The 25,830-nt window shown below is 47.9% G+C and overlaps 1 protein-coding gene across 1 annotated transcript in view; it reads left to right on the forward strand.

Moving 5' to 3' along the window:
- Window positions 1-912: 912 nt before the first annotated feature.
- The window catches only part of TRPV4 (transient receptor potential cation channel subfamily V member 4), a 32,066-nt gene continuing 7,148 nt past the window's right edge, over window positions 913-25,830 (forward strand). Inside the window, exons 1-12 of the mRNA XM_036740805.1 lie at window positions 913-1,298; window positions 8,175-8,347; window positions 8,741-8,893; window positions 10,282-10,422; window positions 10,558-10,856; window positions 14,750-14,929; window positions 15,790-15,948; window positions 16,302-16,394; window positions 17,655-17,728; window positions 20,098-20,263; window positions 20,576-20,642; window positions 21,278-21,588. Of these exons, the coding sequence (XP_036596700.1) occupies window positions 913-1,298; window positions 8,175-8,347; window positions 8,741-8,893; window positions 10,282-10,422; window positions 10,558-10,856; window positions 14,750-14,929; window positions 15,790-15,948; window positions 16,302-16,394; window positions 17,655-17,728; window positions 20,098-20,263; window positions 20,576-20,642; window positions 21,278-21,588 (2,202 nt within the window). The remainder of the gene's footprint in view (window positions 1,299-8,174; window positions 8,348-8,740; window positions 8,894-10,281; window positions 10,423-10,557; window positions 10,857-14,749; window positions 14,930-15,789; window positions 15,949-16,301; window positions 16,395-17,654; window positions 17,729-20,097; window positions 20,264-20,575; window positions 20,643-21,277; window positions 21,589-25,830) is intronic.

Here is a 25,830-nt window from a genome sequence, read left to right on the forward strand (position 1 = left end):
AGTGAAACTGTCCCAAAGCTAAGTGACTGAGATAGGATTTGAATTCAGATCTTCCTGTGTCCAAGTTCAGCCCTCTATACTTTATGCCAATGTACCTCTCATTTAGTCCATCTCCCTCATTTTACAGCTAGGGAAACTGAGGCCCAGAGAAGTTATAATTCACCTAGGGTTGCTTAGTTAATAAGTGTCAGAATCAGTATTTGAACCTGGGACAGCATGGCATGTTCTAGGGGCCTACCCAGGCTCCTTGGCTCCAAAACCAATGGTCTTCTGCTTTTTGCCCACTGCCTGCACATGTCCTGGCTCCCAGCCTTATCCCCTTTCCCTTAGGGGAGCTCCACCCTCTTCTTGTCAAGGGTCCAAGTCTGGGGGCTTTCAGTGTGGGTCCTGGGTGGGGGTGGGAGGCAGCTAAGCTTTCCTTCTCTAAATGCTGGCAATCCCTTGGTGTATCCTGGCTCCTGGGCTGGGCTCCTATGGTCACTCATTATTTATAGGTTCTATGAAAGAAGGGCCTGTTCTGTGCCCCACTCCCAGGGCTGGCCAAGCACAACCACATCTAGGAGAGGCCGCCTGTCCCATGGTTGAAGTCCCCTCTAATTACAACGGCTTCTTTGAGACAACATCCAGCCCTAGTCCCAGTGTCTGCAGACATGGGCTGCCTGGGCAGGGGACCTTTAGCTCAGTCCCATGTCTCCCTCTTAGGGGGGCCTGGGTGGTCCCAGGCACTGGCCTCTCCCATGGCAGAAGGGCAGGGTTTCTCCAAAGACCTGGGTGGCCCTGGGTCTGGGCCCTCCCTAATTAGGGAAGTCATGTCCCCACCCCTCTGAGATGCTGTTCAACCCTACTTTGGCTCACCTTTCTATCTTCTTTCTTGTAGAATAGCGATCAGTGGGAGGAAACCAGGGGCCAGGCATGATGGATCCTGAAGACCCTCCCAGAGCCAGCCCTGGGGAAGCGGGCGAGCCCCCTGGGGATGAGAGCAGCCCTCCAGGAGAGACATTTCCCCTGTCCTCCTTGGCCAATCTGTTTGAAGGGGAGGATGGCTCACCCTCGGTAGGAGGGGAGCCGAGCCGCAGTCCACCTGCCCAGGGGGATGCCCGGCAGAACCTGCGCATGAAATTCCACGGGGCATTCCGCAAGGGCATGCCCAACCCCATGGACCTGCTGGAGTCCACCATTTACGAGTCCTCCGTCGTTCCTGGCCCCAAGAAGGCCCCCATGGACTCTCTCTTTGACTATGGGACCTATCGGCACCACCCCAGCGACAACAACAAACGGCGCAGAAAGAAGATTATAGAGTGAGTATTTGCTGCCCTCTGACTCGGGGGCCCCTTCCTGGGGTCTCTAACTGCCACCTGTGTTACCTTGGGCAATTCACTTCATTCCCATGGTCTTAGTTCCTCCCCTTGTGAAGTGAGGGAGTTTAGCTGCATGGCCTCTGATTTTCTCTCTAGCTGTAAATCTGGCAACTCCCTATGTACCCTGGGGCAAGAGACAACCTCAGTTTCCCCTTCTGTCAAAGGAAGGGCCTGGACTCGATGGCCTCTGAGGTCCCTTCCGGAGCTAGATTTCTCAGCCTGGTACTTGGGGAGAGGGGGCAGTGTTTTCCTTTGCCACTTTGAAAGTAAGTCAGAGGAGCCAGAATCCTGGGTGGGTTGGGAGGCTCTTTGCTGCTGGTCCAAATCCTTTCCTCTGGAGACCCCCAGATGGAGGTCTACTTGGAGGGCTACGTTGTATACAGTGGGTGGTGCAATGGGGAGAGCCTGGGACTTCCCTGATTCAGAGCTGGAAGTGATCTTAGAGCTCACTGAAGCCAACCACCTTCCCTTGACAGAGAGGGAAACTGAGGCCCAGAGAGATGCAAGGACTTGTGTAGGATCACATAGCTAGTGAATATCTGAGGTGGGATTTGAACTCAGGTCTTCCTGTCTCCAAGTCCAGAGGATGAGGTTTCAATGCCCAGGTCTGCCACATTCTACCCATGTGACCCTGGGCAAGTCTCTTCCCATTGTTCAGTCTTTTCTCAGTCATGTCTGACTCTCTGTGACTCCATCTGGGGTTTTCTTGGCAGAGACATGGGAGTGGTTTTGCCATTTCCTTCTCCAGCTCGTTTTACAGATTAAGAAACAGGCAGACAGGCTGAAGTGACTTGCCCAGGGTCACGCAGCTACTAAGTGTCTAAGGCTGGATTTGAACTTAGGTCCTCTTGACTCTGAGCCGAACACTCTTTTCACTGGACTTTAGTTTCTCCATCTGTCAAATGTGGAGGTGGGACTACACACCTCTAAGGCCATATAAAGCTTTAAATCTTGTGATCCTGTGGGTGGGGGCTCCCAGGAAGGAGGAAGGAGAGCTTGGTTCAAGTCCTAATTCTCTTTGTCTTTACTTCTCAATTTTCTCATCTCTAAAATGGGAGTACAGAGCCTCCCGCCCTCCCTCCCCACAGGACTGTTTTGAAGAAAGCTCATGGTAAACATTGTAAAGGGCCATGGGACTTGGCCAAAGGTCACACTGTGCAAATTAGGGATAAGCCAGGCTTAGAACCCAGGCCTCCTGACTTCCCAGTCCTGGCTTCTCTCTACTCCATCAGGCTATGGAGCAAAAGCGTGTGAGGCATTGATGCTGCGATCATGGGAATGAGGAAAGCCTGAGGAGACAGCAGAGTGGAGGGGATTTGGAGAGTTCCTGAAAGGCCTCTTCATTCAAGATTACACTTTACTCCCCATTACACTACCTGAACTTTTAGCCATTTGATATTCATTTCTTTGGATGAAGCATTGTTCTCTTTCTGTGATCAGAGCATCCTGAAAGGGCTAGTAATACATTCTGTCCTTTACACCATAGTTTAAATACATTTTCAGATATTTCATGGGGATTGAGGTTTCAGAATTGGGGTTTGGGAAATGGTTTAGAAGGACCTGGGTCCTTAGAGGCAGAGAGATATTGGAAGTGTAGCAAGATCATAGGATCAGAGATTTAAAACTGGAGAGTACCCTGTGGGTGAGGTCTTCCTCCCTTCCTTCCTTCTTTCCCTCCCCCATCCTTCCCTCCCTCTTTCTTTCCTCCCTCCCTCCCTTCCTTCCCTCCTTCCCTCTCTCTCTTCTTTCCTTCCTTCCTCCCTTCCTTCTTCCCTCCTTCCTTCTCTCCCTTCCTTCCTTCCTTCTTTCCTTCCTTCCTCCCTTTCTTCTTCCCTCCTTCCTTCTTTCCCTTCCTTCCTTCCTCCCTCCCTCCCCTCCTTCCCTCCTTCCCTCTCTTCTTTCCTTCCTTCCTCCCTTCCTTCTTCCCTCCCTCCTTCCGTCTTTCCCTTCCTTCCTTCCTTCCTTCCTTCCTTCCTTCCTTCCTTCCTTCCTTCCTTCTTCTTTCCTTAATCTACTGTTTGGTCTGCCTGCCTTAAGTCTCTCTCTGCTGTCCCTCCTCCCATCTTCCACTCAGCTATGAAGTGATTTTCCCTAAAGTTCAAGTCTGACCATGTCATTCCCTCCCACCCCACTATTAAATATACTCAAGTAGTTCCCTATCACCTTTAGAATCAAATAGAAAATCTCTGTTTTGGAGCTCCAAGACCTCCCTAAGCTCTCCCTCCCACCCCCAGCCTTTCTGGTCCTCCTCCATCTCCCACTCCCCAGGCTTTGGGATCTAGTGACCCCACCTTCCTGGGGCATCTCCCCAAGCCCCTCCCCACTCTGGGATCCAGTGACCCCGCCTTCCCGGGGCTCTTCCTCCAAGCCCCACTCCCTCCCTCCCCTGGCAACAAGCACTTATTAAGGACTTGCTGTATACCAGGCCCTGTGCTAAATCTTAGGTATACAAAGAAAATCAAAACCAGGCCCTGCCCTCAAGCAGCTTATGTTCTAATGGGGAGACAACATGTAAATAATAGAAAAGCTATAGAGCATAGGTGGAAGGTGGTCTGAGATGGGGGAGGCCTGAGCATCTGGAGAGATTGGGAAAAGGCAAGGAAGTGTTTTGACATCTTCCCAAATATCCCTTGGCTGGAGGAGTCCCTGAGCATTGGAAAGCCCAGCTGGGGACCTGAGGCAGGAACATCACTCTCCTGGCTCAGTGAGGCCACCGCTCTCTGAGAGGCTGAACTTGGGAAGAAGCTGGCACCTAGAGCCTGGCTGGCTGACGGGAAGCTGGCAGGTTAGCGCTGAGAGACTCCTGGAGCCCCCTTCTTCATGTCCAGAGGACAGCGCTGAGGGAACTTGTTCTTTTGCCTGTCCCTGGACCCCACCCACCCCTAACAAGTGTGGCTTTCGAGGGACGGCTCTCCCAACACCAAAAACAGGCTTGGCTTTGTGAGCTCCCCCTGGCACCTCCGGCTGCCTGCTGCCCACCCTGTCCAGGTCTGCCTCCAACCTGAATGAGACCTGTGTGCTCCTGGGCCTGGGAGAGGCCCAAGGGGGCCCAGCCCTCAGCTCGCCTCTGTGGCTGGCAGCTTCACAAAGGCTTGCAGACATTCAGAGCCAGAAGAGCCTTTAGTACATGGAAGATAGACTGTCAGGGCTGGGAGGGGCCTCAGGGGCCTTGGAACAGGGGATGTCAGGGCTGGGAGGTCTCAGAACAAGTGACTTTTAGCAGAGGGAATGTTGCTGTTATAGTCAGTGGAGAGCCTCTCTTAGTCCAGTCCTTTTATTTTAGAAATTTTAAAGAACAACAAAAAACCACAACTAAAAAACTTAGGCTTAGAGAGGATTTGGCCAAGGTCACACAGTCAGGTAGTCACAAAGCTGGGCCTGGAACCCTCTCCTGACTCCCTTCAGGTCCCCCCTGGCTCACTCATGGAAGCAGTTGACACAGAAATGTTTTGGAGGCACAACATTCCTTGTTTGATTTACATATAATTTGCATATCATTTACATAGATGCTTGCCTGGTGCTATGCATATGAGATGATGCCTGACCCTGTAGACAGTGCTTGTGATTGGCATCCTTGGACTCTTCCCTCCCTGAGGATCCCAGCTCTTCCTCCTTGGTGGGCTGAGGGCTGGCCCAGTGTAGGAAAAACACACACACACACACACACACACACACGTGTGCTTCACTGCTCTCCAGGAATGCCCCTGGGGTAGGGGCCATTTGGTTCAGGCCAGGAGAACCCCTGGGGAGGGGAAAAGTAGGGACAGAGCTGAGTCTTTTGGTCTTACTAACCTACTTTCCACTTTTCGTGGTGGGGAAGAGGGGGACCAAGAGCCCTGGTTGCTGAAGATGCCTCTTAGAATGAGCTTAGGACCCTGAGTCTGGGATTTGGGGACTGACAGCAGGCCTGGCACTGGGTGCCACCACCTTTCTCAGAATTGTTAGGATTCAGAGCTGGGAGAGACCTGTGAGATCCTCTAGTTTCTCATTTAACAGATTTGGAAACTGAGGTCCAGAGAGGGCAGGCGGCTTGCCCAAGGTCATGCAAGAGAGAAGCTGGAGCATGAACCCTCGTCTCCTGGCTCCTTGCTCCAAGGCCTGGCGCAGAGCCAGCTTTGTGCCCGTCTGGCCAGGGCTGGTTCTGCCTCGCTGGCTTCTGGGAACTAGCACACAGGTGGCTTGGGGCTGTTCTTGCTGTTTCCTTCTTAACCAGGTCAGTGGAGACCAGGCTGGGGAGCAGGCCCAGGACTTGTGGGCAGGCTGGGAGGTGTGGGGCTAGTTTTGGAAAGTGAGGCCTGGGTCATGCTTGGAGAAACACACCTGGGCCACCTAGCTTTCCCACTCGTCCAGCAGCTGTTCCTCATTTTGGGCGTGTCTGTGTATGTGTGTATTTGTGTGTCTTATGTGTGTAGGTGTGTATGTGTATGTGTTTATATGTATGTATAGGTGTGTGTTTGTATGCATATATAGATCTTTATGTGTATATTTATGTGTGTATGTGTGTTTGCATATATTTGTATATTTATATGTGTTTATATATGTATGTGTGTATATATATGTCTGTTTATGTGTGTATATGTGTTTATATGCATATTTATCTATGTATATGTGTTTACATGTATTTATGTGTATATTATGTATTTGTGTGTATATACTTATGTTTATATGTATTGTGTATATGCGTGTATTTATGTGTGTTTGTGTGGATTTTTTTGTTTATATGTGTGTAGGTATTTATTGTGTATTTACATATGTGTGTAGGTAGATATTTATGTGTGTATATTTGTGTTTATGTGTGGACCTGTGTTTATTTGTGTATATATAGGTAAGCATGCATTTATGTGTGTTTGTACAGGTATGTATATTTGTATGTGTTTGCATGTATATTTATTTCTCTGTGTGTGTTTGTGTGTAGGGAATAATGTCAGGACCCCCCAACCAGCCCACTCTACCCACTCTGCTTTGTCCCTGAGGGGGCTGGGTAGTCATGGATGGCATCACCCAGCCTTGGATCTCTATTCTCCCACTGACTAACAAACGCCTCCCTTCTTGGGCTATTTCCTCACCTTGAAACACCTGACTTATGAGATCAAGCCAAACAGCAAGTATTTATTAAGCACCTACTACATACTAGCACAGTGAGATGCAAAGACAAAAAGGAGGCGGTCCCTGCCTTTAAGGAGCTTACATTCTACCAGATGAAAAAATGGGGATTATTTTTGCCACTGTCTCTATAATGCTCAATCCATGTCTGTGACTGTGATGATTATCTCTCGCCTTATCTCTCCTCCTCATCTTCTGTTCTTTCTGCATTTCTGGTCCCTTTTCTGTCACTCTGTCTTAGATCCTCACCTACCTCCTCTTTGGTTTTAGTCTTTACCTTTTATCTACGTTGCAGGAGCACCTTTGGACCTGTTGTCTCCCTTATTAGATGTAAACTCTCTGAGGGCAGGGACTTTTCCTTGTTTTCCGAGAGCTTAGCATGGTGCCTGGCATATAGCAAGCAGGAATCAAGCTTCTTCCCTCCCTCCCTCCTTTCCTCTCTTCCTTCCTCCCTTCCTTCCTTCTTCCTTCCTTCCTTCTCTCCCTCTCTTCTTTCCTTCCATCATTCCTTCCTTCCTTCCTTCCTTCCTTCCTTCCTTCCTTCCTTCCTTCCTTCCTTCCTTCCTCCCTTCCTTCCTCCCTCTCTCCCTCCTTTTTCCCTCCCCCTCCCTTCCTTCTTCCCTCCCTCCCTCTGTACCTCCCTTGCTTCCTTCTTCCCTCCATCCATCTCTACCTCCCTCTCTCCCTCCCTTCCTTCCTTTCCTTCTTTTCTTCCTTCTTCTTCTCTTCCCACCTCTTAGTCTGGCTCTTCTTGTCTGATTCTCTCTTCTTCTTCACTACTTTCTATCTTGTGCTTTCTATAAGGTCATCATAATCTTACAGTCACAGAATTACAGTGGAAAGAGACTCCAGGAGACATCTAGTCTAACTCCCACTTTTTATAGAGAAGCACACTGAGGCCCAAAGTGGGGGAGTGACTTGTCTAAGGTCACATAAGCCTGGGATTCTTGAACCCAAATCTTGTGCTTTTACCAATGCACCGTAGTACTCCTCCCCCCCACCTCCATTTCAGTGGTATGTATCCTGGGTCGTGGAGTGGATTTATTTCCGTTTTACAGGTAAAGAAACTGAGACTTAGAGATGTGAACTTAGTTGTCCATGGTGACACAGTCAGTAAATAGTAGAACTGGGTTTAGGATCTGGATCTCCTGACTCCGGATGGTGATTGTTCTGACTGACTTAGGTCTGTCTCTCTAGCTTTCTGTCTCTCCTTCTATCTTTCTGTGCTGTTTCCTCCATCTCTGTCTTTCCCTTCCTCCTTCTCTCCCTCCTTGTCTCTCTCTGTTTCTCTCCCTCTGTCTATCTCCCTCTGTCTGTCTCTTTGTCTCTCTCCCTTTCTGTCTCTCTGTCTCTGTCTCTCCCTCTCTACTTTTCTCTCTCCTTGTCTCTCCCTGCTTCCCTCCTTCCTTCTCTCTCTCTTTCTCCCTCCTCCCTCTCCCATTCTCTCTCTCCCCTTCCCGTGGCTGCCGTATCTCTTTATCAGTATTTCTCTATCTGTCTCTCCGTCTTTGTCTCAGTCTCTCTGTCCGCTCTACCCCACCCCACCTTTCTCTCCATTTAGATCTCCTCTTTTTCTCTCCTTCCCCTCTGGCTGTTTACTCAGACTACCCTGATGTGGAGGCCAAAGTTGGTAGAGTCTTTATGTGTGGGAGCAGTGAGATGCCCTGACATCCTCTGCAGGGGCTCAGAAAACCCTCTGTTTTCCCTTTCTAGGAAGGAGCCCCAGAGTGCCAAAGCCCCGGCTCCTGATCCACCCCCCATCCTCAAAGTCTTCAACCGACCCATTCTTTTTGACATTGTGTCCCGGGGATCCACCGCTGACTTGGATGGGCTACTCTCCTTCCTGCTTACCCAGAAGAAGCGCCTGACAGACGAGGAGTTCCGGGGTGAGCTGTGGGAAGGGGCTACGTGATAAGAGGAGGGGTGATGGACCTAAGCTCGAGGCTGCTGACTCCGTCCCTTCTGTGGCACTGGCTGGGCTCTTTCTGCTTTCCTAGGCTGGACCTTCCCTTCTCTCTTCCCTTCCCTGACTTTCTCTCTGCCTTTGCCCCCACCCCATCTCCTCGTATGCCTAGTCCAGTAATCCTTGGGCAGTGCCCACAGTCCTTAGAAACTGAGGTTCAGCTTGGCCCCCAGAGGACAGAGCCAGGAGCAACTAGTGGCAGTTGTTGTGAAAAGGCAGATTTAGGTTTGATGTCAGGACACACACACACACACACACACACACACACACACACACCTGCTCATCTGCCTGACCTCGGTCCCCTCTACCTTTCCAGAACCTTCCACAGGGAAGACGTGTCTGCCTAAGGCCCTGTTGAACCTGAGTGGTGGACGCAATGACACCATCCCAATCCTCCTGGACATCGCTGAGCGCACTGGCAACATGCGGGAGTTCATTAACTCGCCCTTTCGAGACGTCTACTACCGAGGTAGGGACCCTTGAGCCGCATAGGGAGGGTTGGGCTGGGGGCAACGTACCAATTCTTTTGACCATTTATCTCCCTGAACTTTCTGGCCTACCCTGAAACTAAGCTCTCCTCCCTTCCTGAATCTCAAAGGAGGGAGAAGGAATAAATTGAAAGAGCAGAGAAAGTGATTCCATCCAATTCAAAGAGGCAGCAAGAATTTGAATGAATGAAGGAATGAATTAATGAATGAATTCATAAATGAATGAGTGCATGAATAAATGAGTGGATGAATGAATTAATGAAAAAACATTGGTTTTAATTGAGAAATTAAAAACTCCACACCAAGTGTGATGCAAAGTGATGAGGGCACAGATAGAAAAGCAAAGATAGGTCTTCTCTTGGAGAATGGTATATTCCATTAGAGGGAGACCACATAGATAAGGGAATGGTGGCCAGGGACCAGGTGAGTCCCAGGGTACTCTGGTCTGGAAAGTTACGGGTGTGATTTGTGATCCAAAGGCCTATGTTTTAATCCTGGCCCAGCTGCTTACTTGCTGTATTACGTCAGGCAAATCACTTAACCTCTTTGGGACTCAGTTTCCACATCTGTTGAATGAGGGGCACAGACTAGCTGATCTCTAAGGCCCCTTGTAGACCCAAATTTATGATCCTACAATGCGGGTGAATGGAACTTGTCCAGTACTGTGGCTGCTGGGCTGTCTCTGGGGCTTGCCACCTTGAGAGCTCTGTGCCAAAGAGGGGCAGGCTTCATCCTGACATCATGCACTAGGAACATGTAGGGGCCTGGAAGAGAATAGGGAATATAAACCCCCAGTACCCAGGACAGCGCGTGATGTGTATTAAATAATTAATGCTTGGTGAGTGCATGAATGAATAGGTCGATAAATAGTATAGAGAGGTGGGTTTCAGTCCGATATTAGGTAGCACTTATTAAAATTGCTATTTTCTATCTATTATGTTCACATCTTTTATTTCTGAATATATTCCCCATCATTTGCCCAATGAACCATCCACTGTAACAAAGATTAAAAAATGAAGGGGAAAAAAAAAACAAAACAGCTCAGCAAAATTAACCAAAACGCTTACTGAATCTGACGGTATATATACAATGTGAGGGGATTGCTCTCTAAAACATTAGAACTGCCCAAGGGTTCAATTGGAGGGTGTCAGAATGGTGAGCTTCCCATCAGTGGAGGGATTCAGGCAAAGTCTGGGTGGCCATGTGCCACAGGTTCACCATACAGTAGATTCCGGCATTGGGTGGGAGGTTGGACCTACTTCCTCTGGACTCTTAGGGTCTATAGTTCCCTATGGAAGGGGGGTGGGAAAGATGGGCAGATGAGGGGATGAAGTCCTAGGGTTCTTGGTGACATCCCCATTGGTCCTAGGTCAGACTGCCCTGCACATCGCCATTGAACGCCGCTGCAAACACTACGTGGAGCTCCTGGTGGCCCAAGGTGCTGATGTCCATGCGCAGGCTCGAGGGCGCTTTTTCCAGCCCAAAGATGAGGGGGGCTACTTCTACTTTGGTAAAGGAGGGGCCAGTGGAGGAAGAGGCGGGAGAGGGGCCGGATTGGAGGGCGCTCAGCCAGACTGACTCACGTCCCACCCTGGTCATATCCCTCATCACAAACCCAAATCATGGTTCTTCCCTCCCCCATCAGGTGAGCTGCCCTTGTCCCTGGCCGCCTGCACCAACCAGCCCCACATTGTGAACTACCTGACCGAGAACCCTCACAAAAAGGCAGACATGCGGCGCCAGGACTCTCGGGGTAACACGGTGCTGCACGCTCTGGTTGCGATTGCTGACAACACGCGGGAGAACACCAAGTTCGTCACTAAGATGTACGATCTCTTGCTCATCAAGTGTGCCAAACTCTTCTCCGAGAGCAACCTGGAGACTGTGATCAATAACGATGGCCTTTCACCTCTGATGATGGCTGCCAAGACGGGCAAGATTGGGGTGAGTGGGCATAACATGGACGTTTAGCAAATGCTTTAAAGTTGGCAGAATCATTTATGTACATAGCCCCGGGGTCCCGCCTAACGCAAAGCTACCCCAGAAATGTTCAGGGCATTCTTTGGGTCGGCAGCCACTCAAAACCCTGGTGCAGAAGCCCCCACCAGTGTGTCGGCCTTCATCTGCCAATCATAGAACACAGGCGCTCAAAACAAAGTCATTTAACCAAACAGTATAGCGAATTAAGTGACAATAAAAGATTTTCCTTCATCGTGTACTCATGGGATATACTTCGCCTACAGGTATAGGGATATACACATATACATACATACATACACATATGTGTGTGTGTATGTGTGTCTTTTTAGTCTTCGTTACAGCAGATGGTTCATTGGGTAAGGGAGTGGAGAATATATATTCAGAAATAAAAGAGATGTGTATGTAATATATGGATAAGTCACAGGTAGAGAACCCATATGACTGTATCACACAGCTACCAGATGGTGCAGTGGACAGAAGACTGGATCTGAAGTCAGGAATCTAGCCTTAGATATTTACTAGTTTTATGATTATAAAGTCCATTTCAGCTTTAACATTGTCCCAGCCCTGACATCCCCTGTTCTGAGGCCCCTCCCAGCCCTGACATCCCCTGTTCTAAGCCCCCTCCTAGCTCTGACATCCCCTGTTCTGAGGCCCCTCCCAGCCCTGACATCCCCTGTTCTGAGGCCCCTCCCAGCCCTGACATCTCCTGTTCTGAGGCCCCTCCCAGCCCTGACATCCCCTGTTCTAAGCCCCCTCCTAGCTCTGACATCCCCTGTTCTAAGCCCCCTCCTAGCTCTGACATCCCCTGATCTAAGGCTTCTTCCAGCTCTAATGTTCTATGTGCCACCCCCCATCATTGTCTGAGTCTTACCCCAACTCTTCAGACACCTAGTATACAACAATATATTTATATCTTTATATCTATGTATATGTTCAATGCTGCCACCTGCTGGCTCTTCTTAGTATTCTGAGCTGTCTTATTTCAACAGGGCTATTCCCAAAAGTCACCCAATGAACCTTGATAAAATGATGTATACCCTTTCTCCTAAACTTCCAGGGTTGGATGAATGAATGAATGAATGAACGAATAAGCATTTATTAAACCCTACATGTCGAGCACTGTCATAAGTATTGGAGACACAACACAAAAATGAGATAAGCCCCTCCCCCCAAGTAACTTACCTTCTCCTAGTGGTAGACAGCACAGATTGGGGTGTGATGGCTGGGGAAGGGAATTTTAGTTTGGGAATCACATAGGATCGTAGATTTAGAGCCAGAAGAGAACTTAGAGGTCATTGAGTCCAACCGTTCCCTTGTCCAGATGAGGAAACTGAGACACAGAAAGATGTTTTTTTACAGGACCTGTCCAGGGTCACAAAAGTAATAAGTGTTTGAGGTGAGATTTGGATCAAGGTCTTCCTGACTCCAGGTCCAGTACGCTACCCACTAGGCAAAACTGTCCTTCATCAGTGAGTGGAATCATAGGGCATTCCATTGACATGAGTTTTTCAGAGGCAATGGTGGTGTTGACCTGATGACTATTCTGAGAGAAAGAAGAAGAAAGAGAGGGTGAAGTGGGGTGGAATCATGGTCTCCTGGATCCTTCATCAGCATCACAGATTTATAGCTGGAAGGAACCTTTGAGAAAATCAGCCTTGGGGATTCTTAACCTTTTTGAGGGGATCCTTTTGGCAGTCTGATAAAGCCTATGGTTTCCTCAGAATGTTTTAAATGTATAAAATAAACACATAATATTGCAAACTAATTATATGGAGATACATTTGTCAAAACATTAAACAAACAAGTTCACAGATCTGGTCCAACACTCTCATTTGCCATAGTGTGAAACTGACACTTGGAAGGGGCCAATGACTGGTCCAAGGTCATATGGCCAGTGAGTGGCAGAGCCAAGACCAGACCCTAGGCCTTTTGACTCCCAGCGCAGGGCTCTCACTGCTCAGCCATGACGTCTCTGGGTCCATCAGTCGCTAACTTAGCAAGGAGCAGGAATGGGGCGCTTTGTAGCACCAAGATCTCCCCACTTGTCACCAAAAGGCTTTGATCCATAGGGTTGCAGGCCCCTTTGGGTTTCAGGATTGTGGTAGGATCATAGATTTAGAGCTAGAAGGTCTTGAAGGCCATTTTTAAAGATTAGGAAACTGAGGCTCATAGTAGCAAAATTCCTCAGCTAGTAAACATCTGAGGTTGGATTTGAACCCAGGTATTCCTTGGTATTCTATCAAACTCCATGACCCTTACAAGGGGCCATCCCAAACCCTGTACTTCCAGCATTCCCAAACAGGCTTCCCTTTCTCCCTTGCCTCTCCATTCTCAACAAGCCAGGAGCTATTTTCCTCTCTGACAGAACCATTCACTTCTCTTACTTCCCTTAATACCTTCTCTTTCCTCACCTGCTCACCTCTACCTCTGGTCCTTTCTATTTATCAGATGCCAGGAGTGGCTCAGTGGAAATGGTCCTCAGCAGACCTGAGGAAGCAGCAGCAGCCACTGGGAAAATTTAGATTATAGAATCAAAGGGCCTGGCTGAGAAGGCAGCTCATTTACTGCAACCTTGGGCAAGTCACTTGGCCCTTGGCTTTCTTATCTGTAAAATGAAACATCATTCAGATGGTCTCTAGAAGCCCTTCTTCTAGATGGTTAATCCAGGATCCTGGTCCTTCCTTTGCCACTTTCCAGAACTTTGGGTCATTTAGCCTTTCTGGGCTTCAGATTCCTTCTCTGGAAAGGAGGACTAATGGTTCCTACCCCCAGCAACCTCAGAGTTAGATTGTAGGATAGAAGAAATCTCAGGGAGAAGGTATACATGTGGTAAGGGCTTTTCTGGATCTGACGTTGTATGTATGTCTGGGTTCTGAGGACCCGCCTACCTATGACATTCCCTGTTGTCAGGCCCCTCCCAGCCCTAACATCTTCTGTTTTGAGGCCCCTCCCAGCCCTGTCATCCCCTGTTCTCAGGCCCCTCCCAGCCCTGACATCTTCTGTTTTGAGGCCCCTCCCAGCCCTGTCATCCCCTGTTCTCAGGCCCCTCCCAGCCCTGACATCTTCTGTTTTGAGGCCCCTCCCAGCCCTGTCATCCCCCGTTCTCAGGCCCCTCCCAGCCCTGACATCCCCAGTTCTAGGTTCCCTCCCAGCCTTGATATTCCGGGCTCTAAGTTCCCTCCCAGCTCTGACATTCCCTGTTCTGAGGCCCCTCCCAGCCCTGACATTCCCTGCTCTAAGTTCCCTCCCAGCTCTGACATTCCCTGTTCTCAGGCCCCTCCCAGCCCTGACATCTTCTGTTCTCAGGCCCCTCCCAGCCCTGACATCCCCTGTTCTAGGTTCCCTCCCAGCCCTGACATCCCCTGTTCTAGGTTCCCTCCCAGCCCTGACATCCCCAGTTCTAGGTTCCCTCCCAGCCCTGACACCCCCTGTTCTAGGTTCCCTCCCAGTTCTGACATCCCCTGTTCTCAAGCACCTCCCAGTTCTGACATCCCCAGTTCTAGGTTCCCTCCCAGCTCTGACATTCTGTGGTGGTATTGGTATTATTTGAAGTATTTAAATGCTCTACCACTTTAAGCTAATATTAACAATAACATTATGAGGCTCCAATAGCCATGTACTATTAAGATAATCTTGTCATAATTAAGTAACTGAAGTGATGCCTGTGACCGCTGCTCTCATGGGAGAACACAGTGTCCTTTAAGGCCCCCACAAACCACACAAGCTCCCCTGGACATTTATAGATTGGTTTGGCAGGGATGGCAAGGGGAAGATGAGCAGGAGGTTCCAGCCACTGAATCCTCAGGGGTCCCCAGGTGACATTTCTGCCCCCTTCCCCTGCCTTCTCCTTTCAGATTTTCCAGCACATTATCCGCCGGGAGGTGACGGATGAGGATGCGAGACATCTGTCCCGCAAGTTTAAGGACTGGGCATATGGGCCTGTGTACTCGTCTCTCTATGACTTGTCCTCACTAGACACCTGTGGGGAGGAGTCCTCAGTTCTGGAGATCCTTGTATATAACAGCAAGATTGAGGTGAGGCCCTGCTGGTACAATGGGGCTACCTTGGAGTGGGGCTGGGGCCTGAGAGCAGGGAGCAGGGCCTCTTCGGTATTGGAATCCTGGCCCAGCCACACATCAGCTGTGTGACCTTGGGTAAGTGCCCTCCCTCTCCGGTCCTCAGGCTTCTTAGCATCAACATGAGGGGTTAGAGAGTGTCCAAAGTCCTTCCTTGTTCTACAGTCTCTGAACCTACTCTGTCTAAGAATCCAGAAGGGCCTCTCTGGGCTTCAGCTCTCATATTTTCTGTGGTAGCTCCCTGAAGCAAAGACTAGAAGATGTCCTAGGCAGTACTTGGCTCATTAGAATGTGATCCCTTTGAGGGCAGGGGTTGTTTTGCTTCTCTTAGTATCCCCAGTGCTTAGAACAATATCTGGTATACAGGGGGAGCTTAATAGATGCTTGTTGATTAATCCGTGGAGGAGCTATTCCTGACTCATGGAACACTCATGGAGACTTCAGCTTGGTCTTGAAGGGTGGCCAGCATCTGGAGAAAGAGAAAAGAGAAGGAAAGGAAAGGACATTCCAGGAGCCAGGGGTTAGAATAGCAAAGGAATGGAAGTAGGAGGGTCTGAAGATAGTAATGTGCCATTGAGAATTCCAGTTTGGCTGGAATGTCTGGCACATGCGGGACAGGACTGGAAGACACATGAAGTTGGGCCTTGAAGGCCAGGCAAGGGAGTGTCCCTTTCTCCTTGTCCCAACCTAAATCTCTGGAGAGCTTTAGGGAAGGGCCTGCCAGGTGGGGAAGGCCCCTGGTCTGAATGAGCCCAAGAATGGGCCTGGCTCAGGGTCCAAGCCTTTCCCTGATTCTTCTCCCATCCTACCCTCCCCAGAACCGCCATGAGATGCTGGCCGTGGAGCCAATCAATGAGCTGCTCCGGGATAAGTGGCGAAAGTTTGGTGCTGTCTCCTTCTACATCAGCGTAGTCTCTTATCTGTGTGCCATGATCATCTTTACCCTCACTGCCTACCACCAGCCCCTGGAGGGCACGGTGAGTTCAGGGGCTGCCCCAGGCTCAGGATGGGAACTGGCTCCCAAGCCTGTTGGCCAACCAAGCTTGTGGAGTTTTTCAGAGACTCACGAAAGCTGGAATGGATGCCATTGGTGTTGGAAGAGGTCACTCTCATGTGGATAAAACCTCTGGTCTTTTGAAACTAGCCTTGGCTGTGCCCAAGAAGCCAGCCTGGGACAGCCCAAGCTGCTAGAGACCCCAAGGTAGTGAGGGAACAAGCAAAGGTGGCTTGGGATGATGGAAGGGAAACATTGGAGGCGGTGGGAGCATCTGCCAGGGCAGGCTGGAGCTGCTGTCTGACGATAGGTCTGCCTTTCTCCTGCCCTCCCCAGCCCCCGTATCCATACCGCACAACCGTGGATTACTTGCGGCTTGCCGGAGAGATCATCACCCTTTCCACTGGAGTCATATTCTTTCTTTCTAGTGTGAGTGCAAAGTTCTCCCCCCTTAGTCTTCTCTCCCCAACTCCTTCCCTTTTCTCCATATTTCTTCTCTTCATTTTGTCTCCTACTTCCTTCTCCCCATCTGTCCTTGTCCTCCTTACTTTCCTCCCTTTTTATTTTCTTTCTCATCTCCCACACTCCTTTATTTCTTCTCCTTCCCTATTCTTTCTCCTCCTCCCCTTCCTTTCCTCTCTTCTTCCTCTCCATTTCATCCACTTCTACTCTTTCCTTCTTTTTCTCCTACTCTTTTCCCTCTTCCCTTCCTCATTCATTTTTTTCTAAAGGGGTAATCTAATATCTCTCTTGACACATTTGAAGGACTCTCACATTAAAGAAGGGCCAGCTTTGTTCTGTTTGGCCCAGGAGGAAAGAGCTAGGAACAGTGGAAGCTGCCCAAAGGCACATCTAGGCTGGATATAGGGAAAGTTGTCTACCAACAGAAGCTGTATGAAAGAATTGGCTGCCCTCAGAAATAAGAGACCCCATTAGAGGTCTTCTGACGAAAGCTAGATGACCATTTGTTGGGAATACTTGAGGGAGGAGGGACTCTTTCAAGTATGGTTTGAATTGGATGAACCATGAGGTTCTCTCTGTTAAGAAATTTTGGAAAGCATAATGGGTTTCCCATCAGTGGAGACCTTCAACTGCAGGGGGTCGACCAGTTGTCCAGGATGTTGCAGAGAAAATATTCAGGTTTTGCTTGGATTAGATGGTCTCTGAGGTCCCTTCCAGTTCTGAAATTCTGCATTTTTCCTCTTTTCTAGCTCTCTCTTAGTTTTTCTTCTACCCCTTCCCCCATCTATATTTGAAATGGCATAATGGATGGAACACTGGACTTAGAGCTGGGTTCTAGTCCCGCTTTAAATACCAGCTATGTGACCCTGGGAAACTTAACTTCTCTTAACCTCTGTGGGCTTAGCTTAGCTCATCTATAAAATGAAGAGGTTGGACTTGATTGGCCTCTGAAGTCCCTTCTTTGACCCCAGCACTTAGCACGGTGCCTGGCACATTTGTTGTTGTCGTTCAATCATGTCCGACTCTTCGTGATCCCATTTGGGGTTTTCTTGGCAAAGACCCTGGAGTTGTTTGCCATTTCCTTCTCCAGCTCATTTTACAGATGAGAAAACTGAGGCAAACAGAGTTAAGTGACTTGCCTAGGGTCACATGGCTAATAAGTGCTTGACGCATAGTAGGCTCTTAATAAATCCTTGCTGACTGTCTGACTTCATCTCCCCTCCACAGATTAAAGATCTTTTCATGAAGAAGTGTCCAGGGGTGAATTCTTTATTCGTTGATGGCTCTTTCCAGCTGCTCTAGTAAGTTCCAGGATGGACATCCTTGGGAGTACAATGATCTCTGTTTTCCAGCATAGATAGGGAATACTGGTTAATCCAATGTTCTGGTTGACACAGAGTCACCATGTTCACTATTGTATATGGTTTTCTAATTTTCAGAGAATTAGGATGAAATACAATTCACTGCACCAGACAAAATACATTGCCCTTTGATCCAGTTCAAACCAGCTAACCCTACTATGTGCAGGGCATTGGGGATGCCAAGGCAAAAAGAAACAGAAGAACCAGAGAATGCTTTGTGTTAGGATCCTGCAGGGTCCTGAGACCCCTTTTCTGACCATCTGGACAGTAGTTGTGCACCTCCACCAATAGAATGTAGGCCTTTTGAGGGCAGGAAGTACTTTTTATTTGTCATTGTATTTATATTATAGGTGCTTAATGAGTCAATCAATTATCAAGAACTTAACATGTGCCAAGACTGGTGGATATAAAGAAAAATGCTTGTTTGATTCCTTGTTTGGATTAATTATGGTCAGATAGCTGAGAAAGATCACTGGATGATGGTGATGGTGGTGATGTTGATGATGATGATGGTGATGGTGATGGTGGTGATGGTGATGGTGATGGTGGTGATGATGATGATGCAGGTGATGATGGTGGTGATGATGATGGTGGTGGTGATGATGATGATGAAGGTGATGATGGTGGTGATATGATGGTGATGGTGGTGATGATGATGGTGATGATGAAGGTGATATGATGGTGATGATGGTGGTGGTGATGATGATGGTGATATGGTGATGATGATGATGAAGGTGATGATGGTGATGATATGATGATGATGGTGATGATGATGGTGGTGGTGATGAAGGTGATGATGGTGGTGGTGATGATGGTGATATGGTGATGATGATGGTGATATGGTGATGATGATGGTGGTGATGATGATGATGATGGTGGTGATGATGGTGATGATGGTGGTGGTGGTGATGGTGATGATGGTGATGATGAGGGTGATGATAGTGACATGATGATGATGATGGTGGTGATGATGGTGATGATGGTGGTGGTGGTGATGGTGATGATGGTGATGATGAGGGTGATGATAGTGATATGATGGTGATGATGATGATGGTGATGGTGATGATGATGAAGGTGATGATGGTGGTGGTGATGATGATGGTGATGATGAAGGTGATGATGGTGATGATGGTGATGATGATGATGGTGATGATGATGGTGGTGATGATAATTTATATTTATATACCCGTTTAAGGTTTTCCTAAGCATTTTATGGATGTGACCTCATTTGATCCTCACAACAACCCTGGTAGATAGGAGCTTTTATTTTCCCCACTTTACAGATAAGGAAACTTGAGGCACTGAGGGGTTAGATGACTTGCGCACACAGCCAATAAGTATGTTAGGCAAGATTTGAACTTAGGTCTTCCTGACTTCCAAGTCCAGCACTCCGTGCGTCGTGTGACCTGAATGCCTTAGCAGCTCTGGATTTTAAGTGCCTTCTTTCGAGTCATCATGGGGTGGTGACTTGAGTTCTGGATGTGGGGCTGTCCCACTTCTGGCCTTTGCTGATTCTGCAGTGCTAAAATGGAGGATAGTAATATTTCTGGGACCTGCCTCAGAGGTTGTGGTGAAGCCCAGATCTAAGGGCTTTGGCAAGTCTGCGAGGTCTATAGAAGTTGTTGTCTTGTCATTTTGCAGTCGTGTCTGACTCTTCACGACCCCATTTCAGGTTTTCTTGACAGAGATACTGCAGTGGTTTTGCCATTTCCTTCTCCAGCTCATTTTACAGATGAGGAAACTGAGGCAAACAGGGTGAAGTGACTTGCCCAGGGTCACACAGCTAGTAAGTGTCTGAGGATGGAAACTCAGGTCTTCTTGTCTCCAGGCCCAGCACTTTTTATACTATGGCGCCACCTCGTGGTCACTATAGGAATAGCAGCTCTCATTATGATTTCTGTAAGGTCATGCATGCTTTCTCTTTATTGTCCCTCACTGCATTCCATTGCATTCTGGCGACATTTGGGAGTATGAATAGTCCTCTAAGAGGAGGATGGGGCAATCAATGCCTAGATACCACAGAACTATGGTAGAGACACAACTTACTCTTTGAAGATATATAGGTTGGCACCCTAGCCTTGGGCAGAGGACCTGGATTCTAATCCCAGCTTTACTATTGGCTAGCTGTGTGACCTTAGGCAAGTAAATCCCCTCCCCCCCCAGCCTCAGTTTCCCCCCCAAGACAGGGAGCTGGATTAGGGCATCTCCAAGTCCTCCCAGGCTCTTAATTCTATGAGTGGTCCCTTTCCTGGGCTCAGGAGAGTTCCCCAGGCTCCCCCTGTAACCCCCTTCCTTGCAATTTCCCCCAGCTTTATTTACTCGGTGCTGGTGATTGTCTCTGCCGGACTGTACCTGGCAGGGATTGAAGCCTACCTGGCGGTCATGGTCTTTGCCCTGGTCCTGGGTTGGATGAACGCCCTCTACTTCACTCGGGGGCTGAAGCTGACGGGGACCTACAGCATCATGATCCAGAAGGTGGGCTGGGGCCCAGGTTTGCATGCCCATGGAGCAGCTAGTGGTGGAGTGGTTAGACCATTCGATGGGGAGCCAGGAAAGCCTGGGTTTGAATCCCTCCTCAGACATTCCCTAGCTATGTGGCCCTGAACCAGTCAATTCCCTTGTGTGAGCCTCAGTTTCCCCAAACCCCAATAATAACTGTAGCTCTTTTTATCTGTCAATGAGTAACTCATTGAATGGGACAATGTGGGAGAAGCACACAACTGGGGAAAAGGGAGGCAAATTTTAAGTCTTCTTTCTTTCCCTTTGCATCCTGGCTGGGCATCTCAGATCCTGTTCAAAGACCTTTTCCGTTTCCTGTTGGTCTATCTCCTCTTCATGATTGGCTATGCTTCAGGTAAGCTCTGGGCTGCCACATGTGATCTGGAGGATGGGGACATGGAGCCAGAGGGGAGTTTTTGGGGGACTGACTCACCATCCAATTGGCATGGTGTAATGGAACAGGTCAGAGGAGCTATTTTCAAATCCTACCTCTGCCCATTTACTGTCTGTGTGACCCTGGGTAAGTCATTTAACTTCTCTGTGCCTCAGTTTCCCCATCTGTAAAATAATTTATAATCTGTAACCTGGATGTCATAGGATCATAGATTCAGAGAAAAGGGACCTCAAGAGTCACTGAGCCTTAATTCTCTCATTTTACTGATGGGACTTTCTAAGGTTACACAATAAATGTCTCAGTCTTCTGGAATGTTGGGACTGAATTGAATGACCTCTTAGGTCTGTTCCACGTCTAAATCTGTAACCTTTAGGTCAGTGGCATCCAAGTATATGTGCTACTCAGTTATATTGTCCTTCTCAGCTGGCTAGAGAATTTTAGTTAGAAGCCAAGAGCTTGGGGCTATTCTGGTCTCTCCCCACCCCCGGGAATTCTGGGCATTTGGGAGCTCCAGGGACCCCCAGGAATGACCTGGAGGGTCACCTGGAGCCTTGGTCACTTGCTTATTGCTTGGTTCTTGCTTATTGTTCCCCCAGCCCTGGTCTCACTGCTGAACCCATGCAGCAACATCTGCAATGAGGACCACTCCAACTGCACGGTCCCCAGCTACCCATCCTGCCGGGACAGCCAGACCTTCAGCACCTTCCTCCTGGACCTCTTCAAGCTGACCATTGGCATGGGCGATCTGGAGATGCTGAGCAGCGCCAAGTACCCTGTGGTCTTCATCATCCTGCTGGTCACTTACATTATCCTCACCTTCGTGTTGCTGCTGAACATGTTGATTGCCCTCATGGGGGAGACGGTGGGCCAGGTGTCCAAGGAAAGCAAGCACATCTGGAAGCTACAGGTAGGGAGAGCTACTGGAACCTGAGCCTCGGGCCTTGGGAATCAGGAGATCCAGGCCTGCGAGTCTGGAGACCTGGTCTTGGAGGTCTGGAACCTAGGCATCAGGAGCGATGGGTCTTGAGAGTCTAAAGATCTGGGTCTGGGGAGTCAGGAGATCTGGGCCTGAGAATCTGGAGACCTGTGCTTGGTGGGGTTGGAGGTCTGGAACCTGGGCATCAGGAGCGATGGGTCTTGAGAGTCTGAAGGTCTGGGTCTGGGGAGTCAGGAGATCTGGGCCTGAGAATCTGGAGACCTGTGCTTGGTGGGGTTGGAGGTCTGGAACCTGGGCATCAGGAGCGATGGGTCTTGAGAGTCTGAAGGTCTGGGTCTGGGGAGTCAGGAGATCGAGGCCTAAGAATCTGGAGACCTGGGCTTGGGAATCATGAGACAGAGCCTGGGACACTGCCCTGAGCCCAGGAAAGGAAAGAGGAATATGATTTAGTTGGAGAGGGTTTTAGAGATACCTTCTCTAAGGGGACATTCCTGGGGTCTTGGACATCAAGAGAACCTAGGATTCTGGAGACCTGGGCTCTAGAACTACCTCAACCACTAACTTGCTGCGTTCCTTTGGATAAGTCTTTTTTTTTTTTCTCCTGAAGCCTCATTTTTCTCATCTATCAAATGGGGGATGTTTCCCCTAACCATTTGCCTCCCAGGGTTGCTGCAAAGGATCGCATGAGACAGAGGGTATGAAAGGACTTTAAAAAGTTAAAAGCTAATGTGACTTATAAGAAATCAGAGGCCCAGAATAACATAGGCTCCTGGCTATTGGCCCTAGATTCAAATCCAGCTCTGCCATTTGCTGTGTGATGTTGAACAAGGTACTTTCTCTCTCTGGGCCTGAATTTCCTCATGTGTGAAATGAAGGAGTTGAGCTGGATGGCCTCTGAGGGCCTTTAAGGTCCAGACCTGGGAGTCTGTGGCCTCTCTGTGCTTCAGTTTGCCCAGCTGTATAATGAAGGAGTGGGACTAGGTGCACCTGAAGTCCTTTTCAGGTCTAGTCTGTGGTTCTGTGATCCATCCCTGGAAGAGGGCAACATCCATCACCAGAGCTCAGGTTTGCCCTGGGAGAGCACTAATGCTCCCCACACTGGGCTGCCCCCAACCCTTAATGTTCAGTGGCTTCTCAATGGATGGTGATGGGAGTGGGGTCAATAGACCCCGGGAGATCAAAGGACAGAGAGTTCAGGCTGTCTCCCCAAAGCCTAGCCCAGGGGCTGCAGGGGACCCTCCTGAGCTCCTTGTCACCAGAAACCCTTCAATTACTGAATTAGCCACTTCTCAGCCTGTGAGTGGATCATTCATCTCTCTAAGTCTCAGTTTTCTTATCTGTCAGATGGGGAGAGCATTCCTTACTCTGCCCACTTTGTATATTCTTTATTGTGAGGCCCCTTCCAACTCTGCCATTTTAGAGTCCAAAAGTTCTCACATCTTATAGTCTACATTTTTAGGCCTCTTCCAATTCTCCCATTCCATGGTCTCTGTTCTGAGGAGTCTTCAGCTCTCCCATTCTATGGTCTGTGTTCTTTTATTTTCTTTTGAATTTATTTATTTTTAATTAACAACATTCAGTTCCACAAGTTTTTGAGTTCTAAATTTTCTCCGCCTCCTTCTCCTCCCTCCTCCCCACCCAAGACAGCATGTAATCTGATGTAGGTTCTACATATACCTTCACATTAAACATATTTTCACAAAAGTCAAGTTGTAGAGAAGAATTATAACCAATGGAATGAATCATGAGAAAGAAGAAACAAACAATGAATGAATGAATGAATGAATGAATGAATGAATAATGAGAGAGAGAGAGGGAGAGAGAGAGAGAGAGAGAGAGAGAGAGAGAGAGAGAGAGCACAAATAGTTTGCTTCAATCTGCATTCAGACTCTGTAATTCTTTTTCTGGATGTGAATTGCTTTTTCCATCATGAGTCTTTTGGAGCTGTCTTTGAACCTTGCATTGCTGAGAAAAGCCAAGTCTATCAAAGTTAGTTATTACAGATACAATGTATCTGTAATTGTGTACAATGTTCTCCTGGTTCTGCTGCCCTCACTCAGCATCAATTCATTTAAGTCTTTCCAGGTTATTATGAAGTCTGTCTGCTCATCATTTCTTATAGCACAATAGCATTCCATTACATTCATATACCACAATCTGTGTAGCCATTCCCCAATTGATGGGCATCCCCTTGATTTCCAATTCTTTGCCACCACAAAAAGAGCTACTATAAATATTTTTGTACATATGGGTCCTTTTCCCATTTGTATGATCTCTTTGGGATACAGCCCTAGAAGTGGTATTGCTGGGTCAAAGGGTATGCACATTTTTATAGCCCTCTGGGCATAGTTCCAAATTGCTCTCTAGAATGGTTGGATCAGTTTACAACTCCACCAACAACGCAATTCCAATTTTCCTACATCTTCAGCATTTATAATTTTCCTGTTTTGTCATGTTAGCCAATCAGATGGATGAGATGTGGTACCTAAGAGTTGTTTTGATTTTCATTTCTCTAATCAATAGTGATTTAGAGCATTTTTTCCATATGACTATAGATATCTTTAATTTCTTCCTCTGAAAACTGCCTGGTCATATCCTTTGACCACTTATCAATTGGGGAATGACTTCTATTCTTATAAATTTGATTCAGTTCCCTGTATATTTTAGAAATGACGCCTCCATCAGAGATACTGATTGTAAAAATTCTTTCTAGATTTTCTGCTTCCCTCTTAATTTTGATTGCATTGGCTTTCTTTGTACAAAATTTTTCAATTTAATGTAATCAAAATTATCCATCTTGCATTTTGTAATGCTCTCTATCTCTTGTTTGGTCATAAATTCTTCCCTTTTCCATAAATCTGACAAGTAAACTATTCCTTGCTCTCCCAATAGTATCAGCCTTTATATCTAAATTGTGAACCCATTTTGACTTTATTTTGGTATATAGTGTAAGATATTGGTCTATGCCCAGTTTCTGCCATACTATTTTCCAGTTTTCCCAGCAGGTTTTGTGAAATAGTGAGTTCTTATCCCAGAAGCTGGATTCTTTGGGTTTATCAAACAGTAGGTTACTATAGTCATTGACTACTGTGTCTTATGTACCTAACCTATTCCACTGTTCCACCACTCTTTCTTAGCCAGTACCAAGTAGTTTTGATGATTGCTGTGTTATAATATAGTTTAAGATCTGGTATGTCTAGGTATGTTCTGTGTTCTAAGGAGCTTCCCAGCTCTCCCATTCTATGGTCTGTGTTCTAAGGAGCTTCCCAGCTCTCCCATTCTATGGTCTATGTTCTAAGGAGCCTTCCAGCTCTCCCATTGTATGGTCTGTGTTCTAAGGAGTCTTCAACTCTTCAGTTCTGTGGTCTGAATTATATGGAAAGATCTTTTTCAGCTAGAAAGCACTATGTAAGTGTGAACTATGATAGCTGTCATATCTTCTGGTCCCAGTCAACCATTCTCCCCACAATACTCTCTGAAAGTGTCTTCTGAAATTATCAACCAGCCCAGTGTCTTTAGGTTTTTTCCTGTTAGGTTAGGAACCCCAACCCTAGAACCCAACACCGCCCTGCAGTGAGTTTGAATGACTTCCATCCTAATGCAGTGAAAAGAGCTCTCTAATGAAGGCAGAGGACCTCACTGGGGGGGGGGGGTCACTTTTCTCTGGGACTCAGTTTCCTAGTTTGTAAAATAAGAGGTTTGAACCAGGTTGTCTCTTTCACTTCTGATATTCTGTGCTATGTTCTAAAGGCTTTTCTAGACCTAACAATCTGTTCTATGCTCTAAGATACCTTTAAGTTCTAAGATTCAGTACCTGTACTCTTGGCCCCATTGATCTCTGCTATTCTGTATTCAGAGGTCCTTTCTGGTTCTAACATGTGCTGTGTTCTAAGGTCCCTTTAAGCTCTAACATTCTAGGCTGTTTATGCTAAGGCCCCTTCCAGTCCTGACATTCAATGTTCTAAGGTCTCCTCTAGCACTAAGAATCTGTGTTCTGAAGCTCCTCCCAGTTTTGTCAATCTACCTTCTAAAGTGACTTCCAGTTCTGACGTCTTTTGTTTAAGCCCCTTCCAATTCTTGTATTCTACATTCTATTTCTTAAAGTCCCTTCCAGAACTATAGTTCTAGGTTCTAAGGGCTCCACTAGTATTCTCTGTTCTATGTTCTGAGGCTCCTTCTAGCTCTGACATTCTGGTTCTATGTTCTAAAGGC

This window comes from Trichosurus vulpecula, chromosome 1, assembly GCF_011100635.1.
Source record: "Trichosurus vulpecula isolate mTriVul1 chromosome 1, mTriVul1.pri, whole genome shotgun sequence".
In the NCBI taxonomy this organism is placed as follows: Eukaryota; Metazoa; Chordata; class Mammalia; order Diprotodontia; family Phalangeridae; genus Trichosurus; species Trichosurus vulpecula.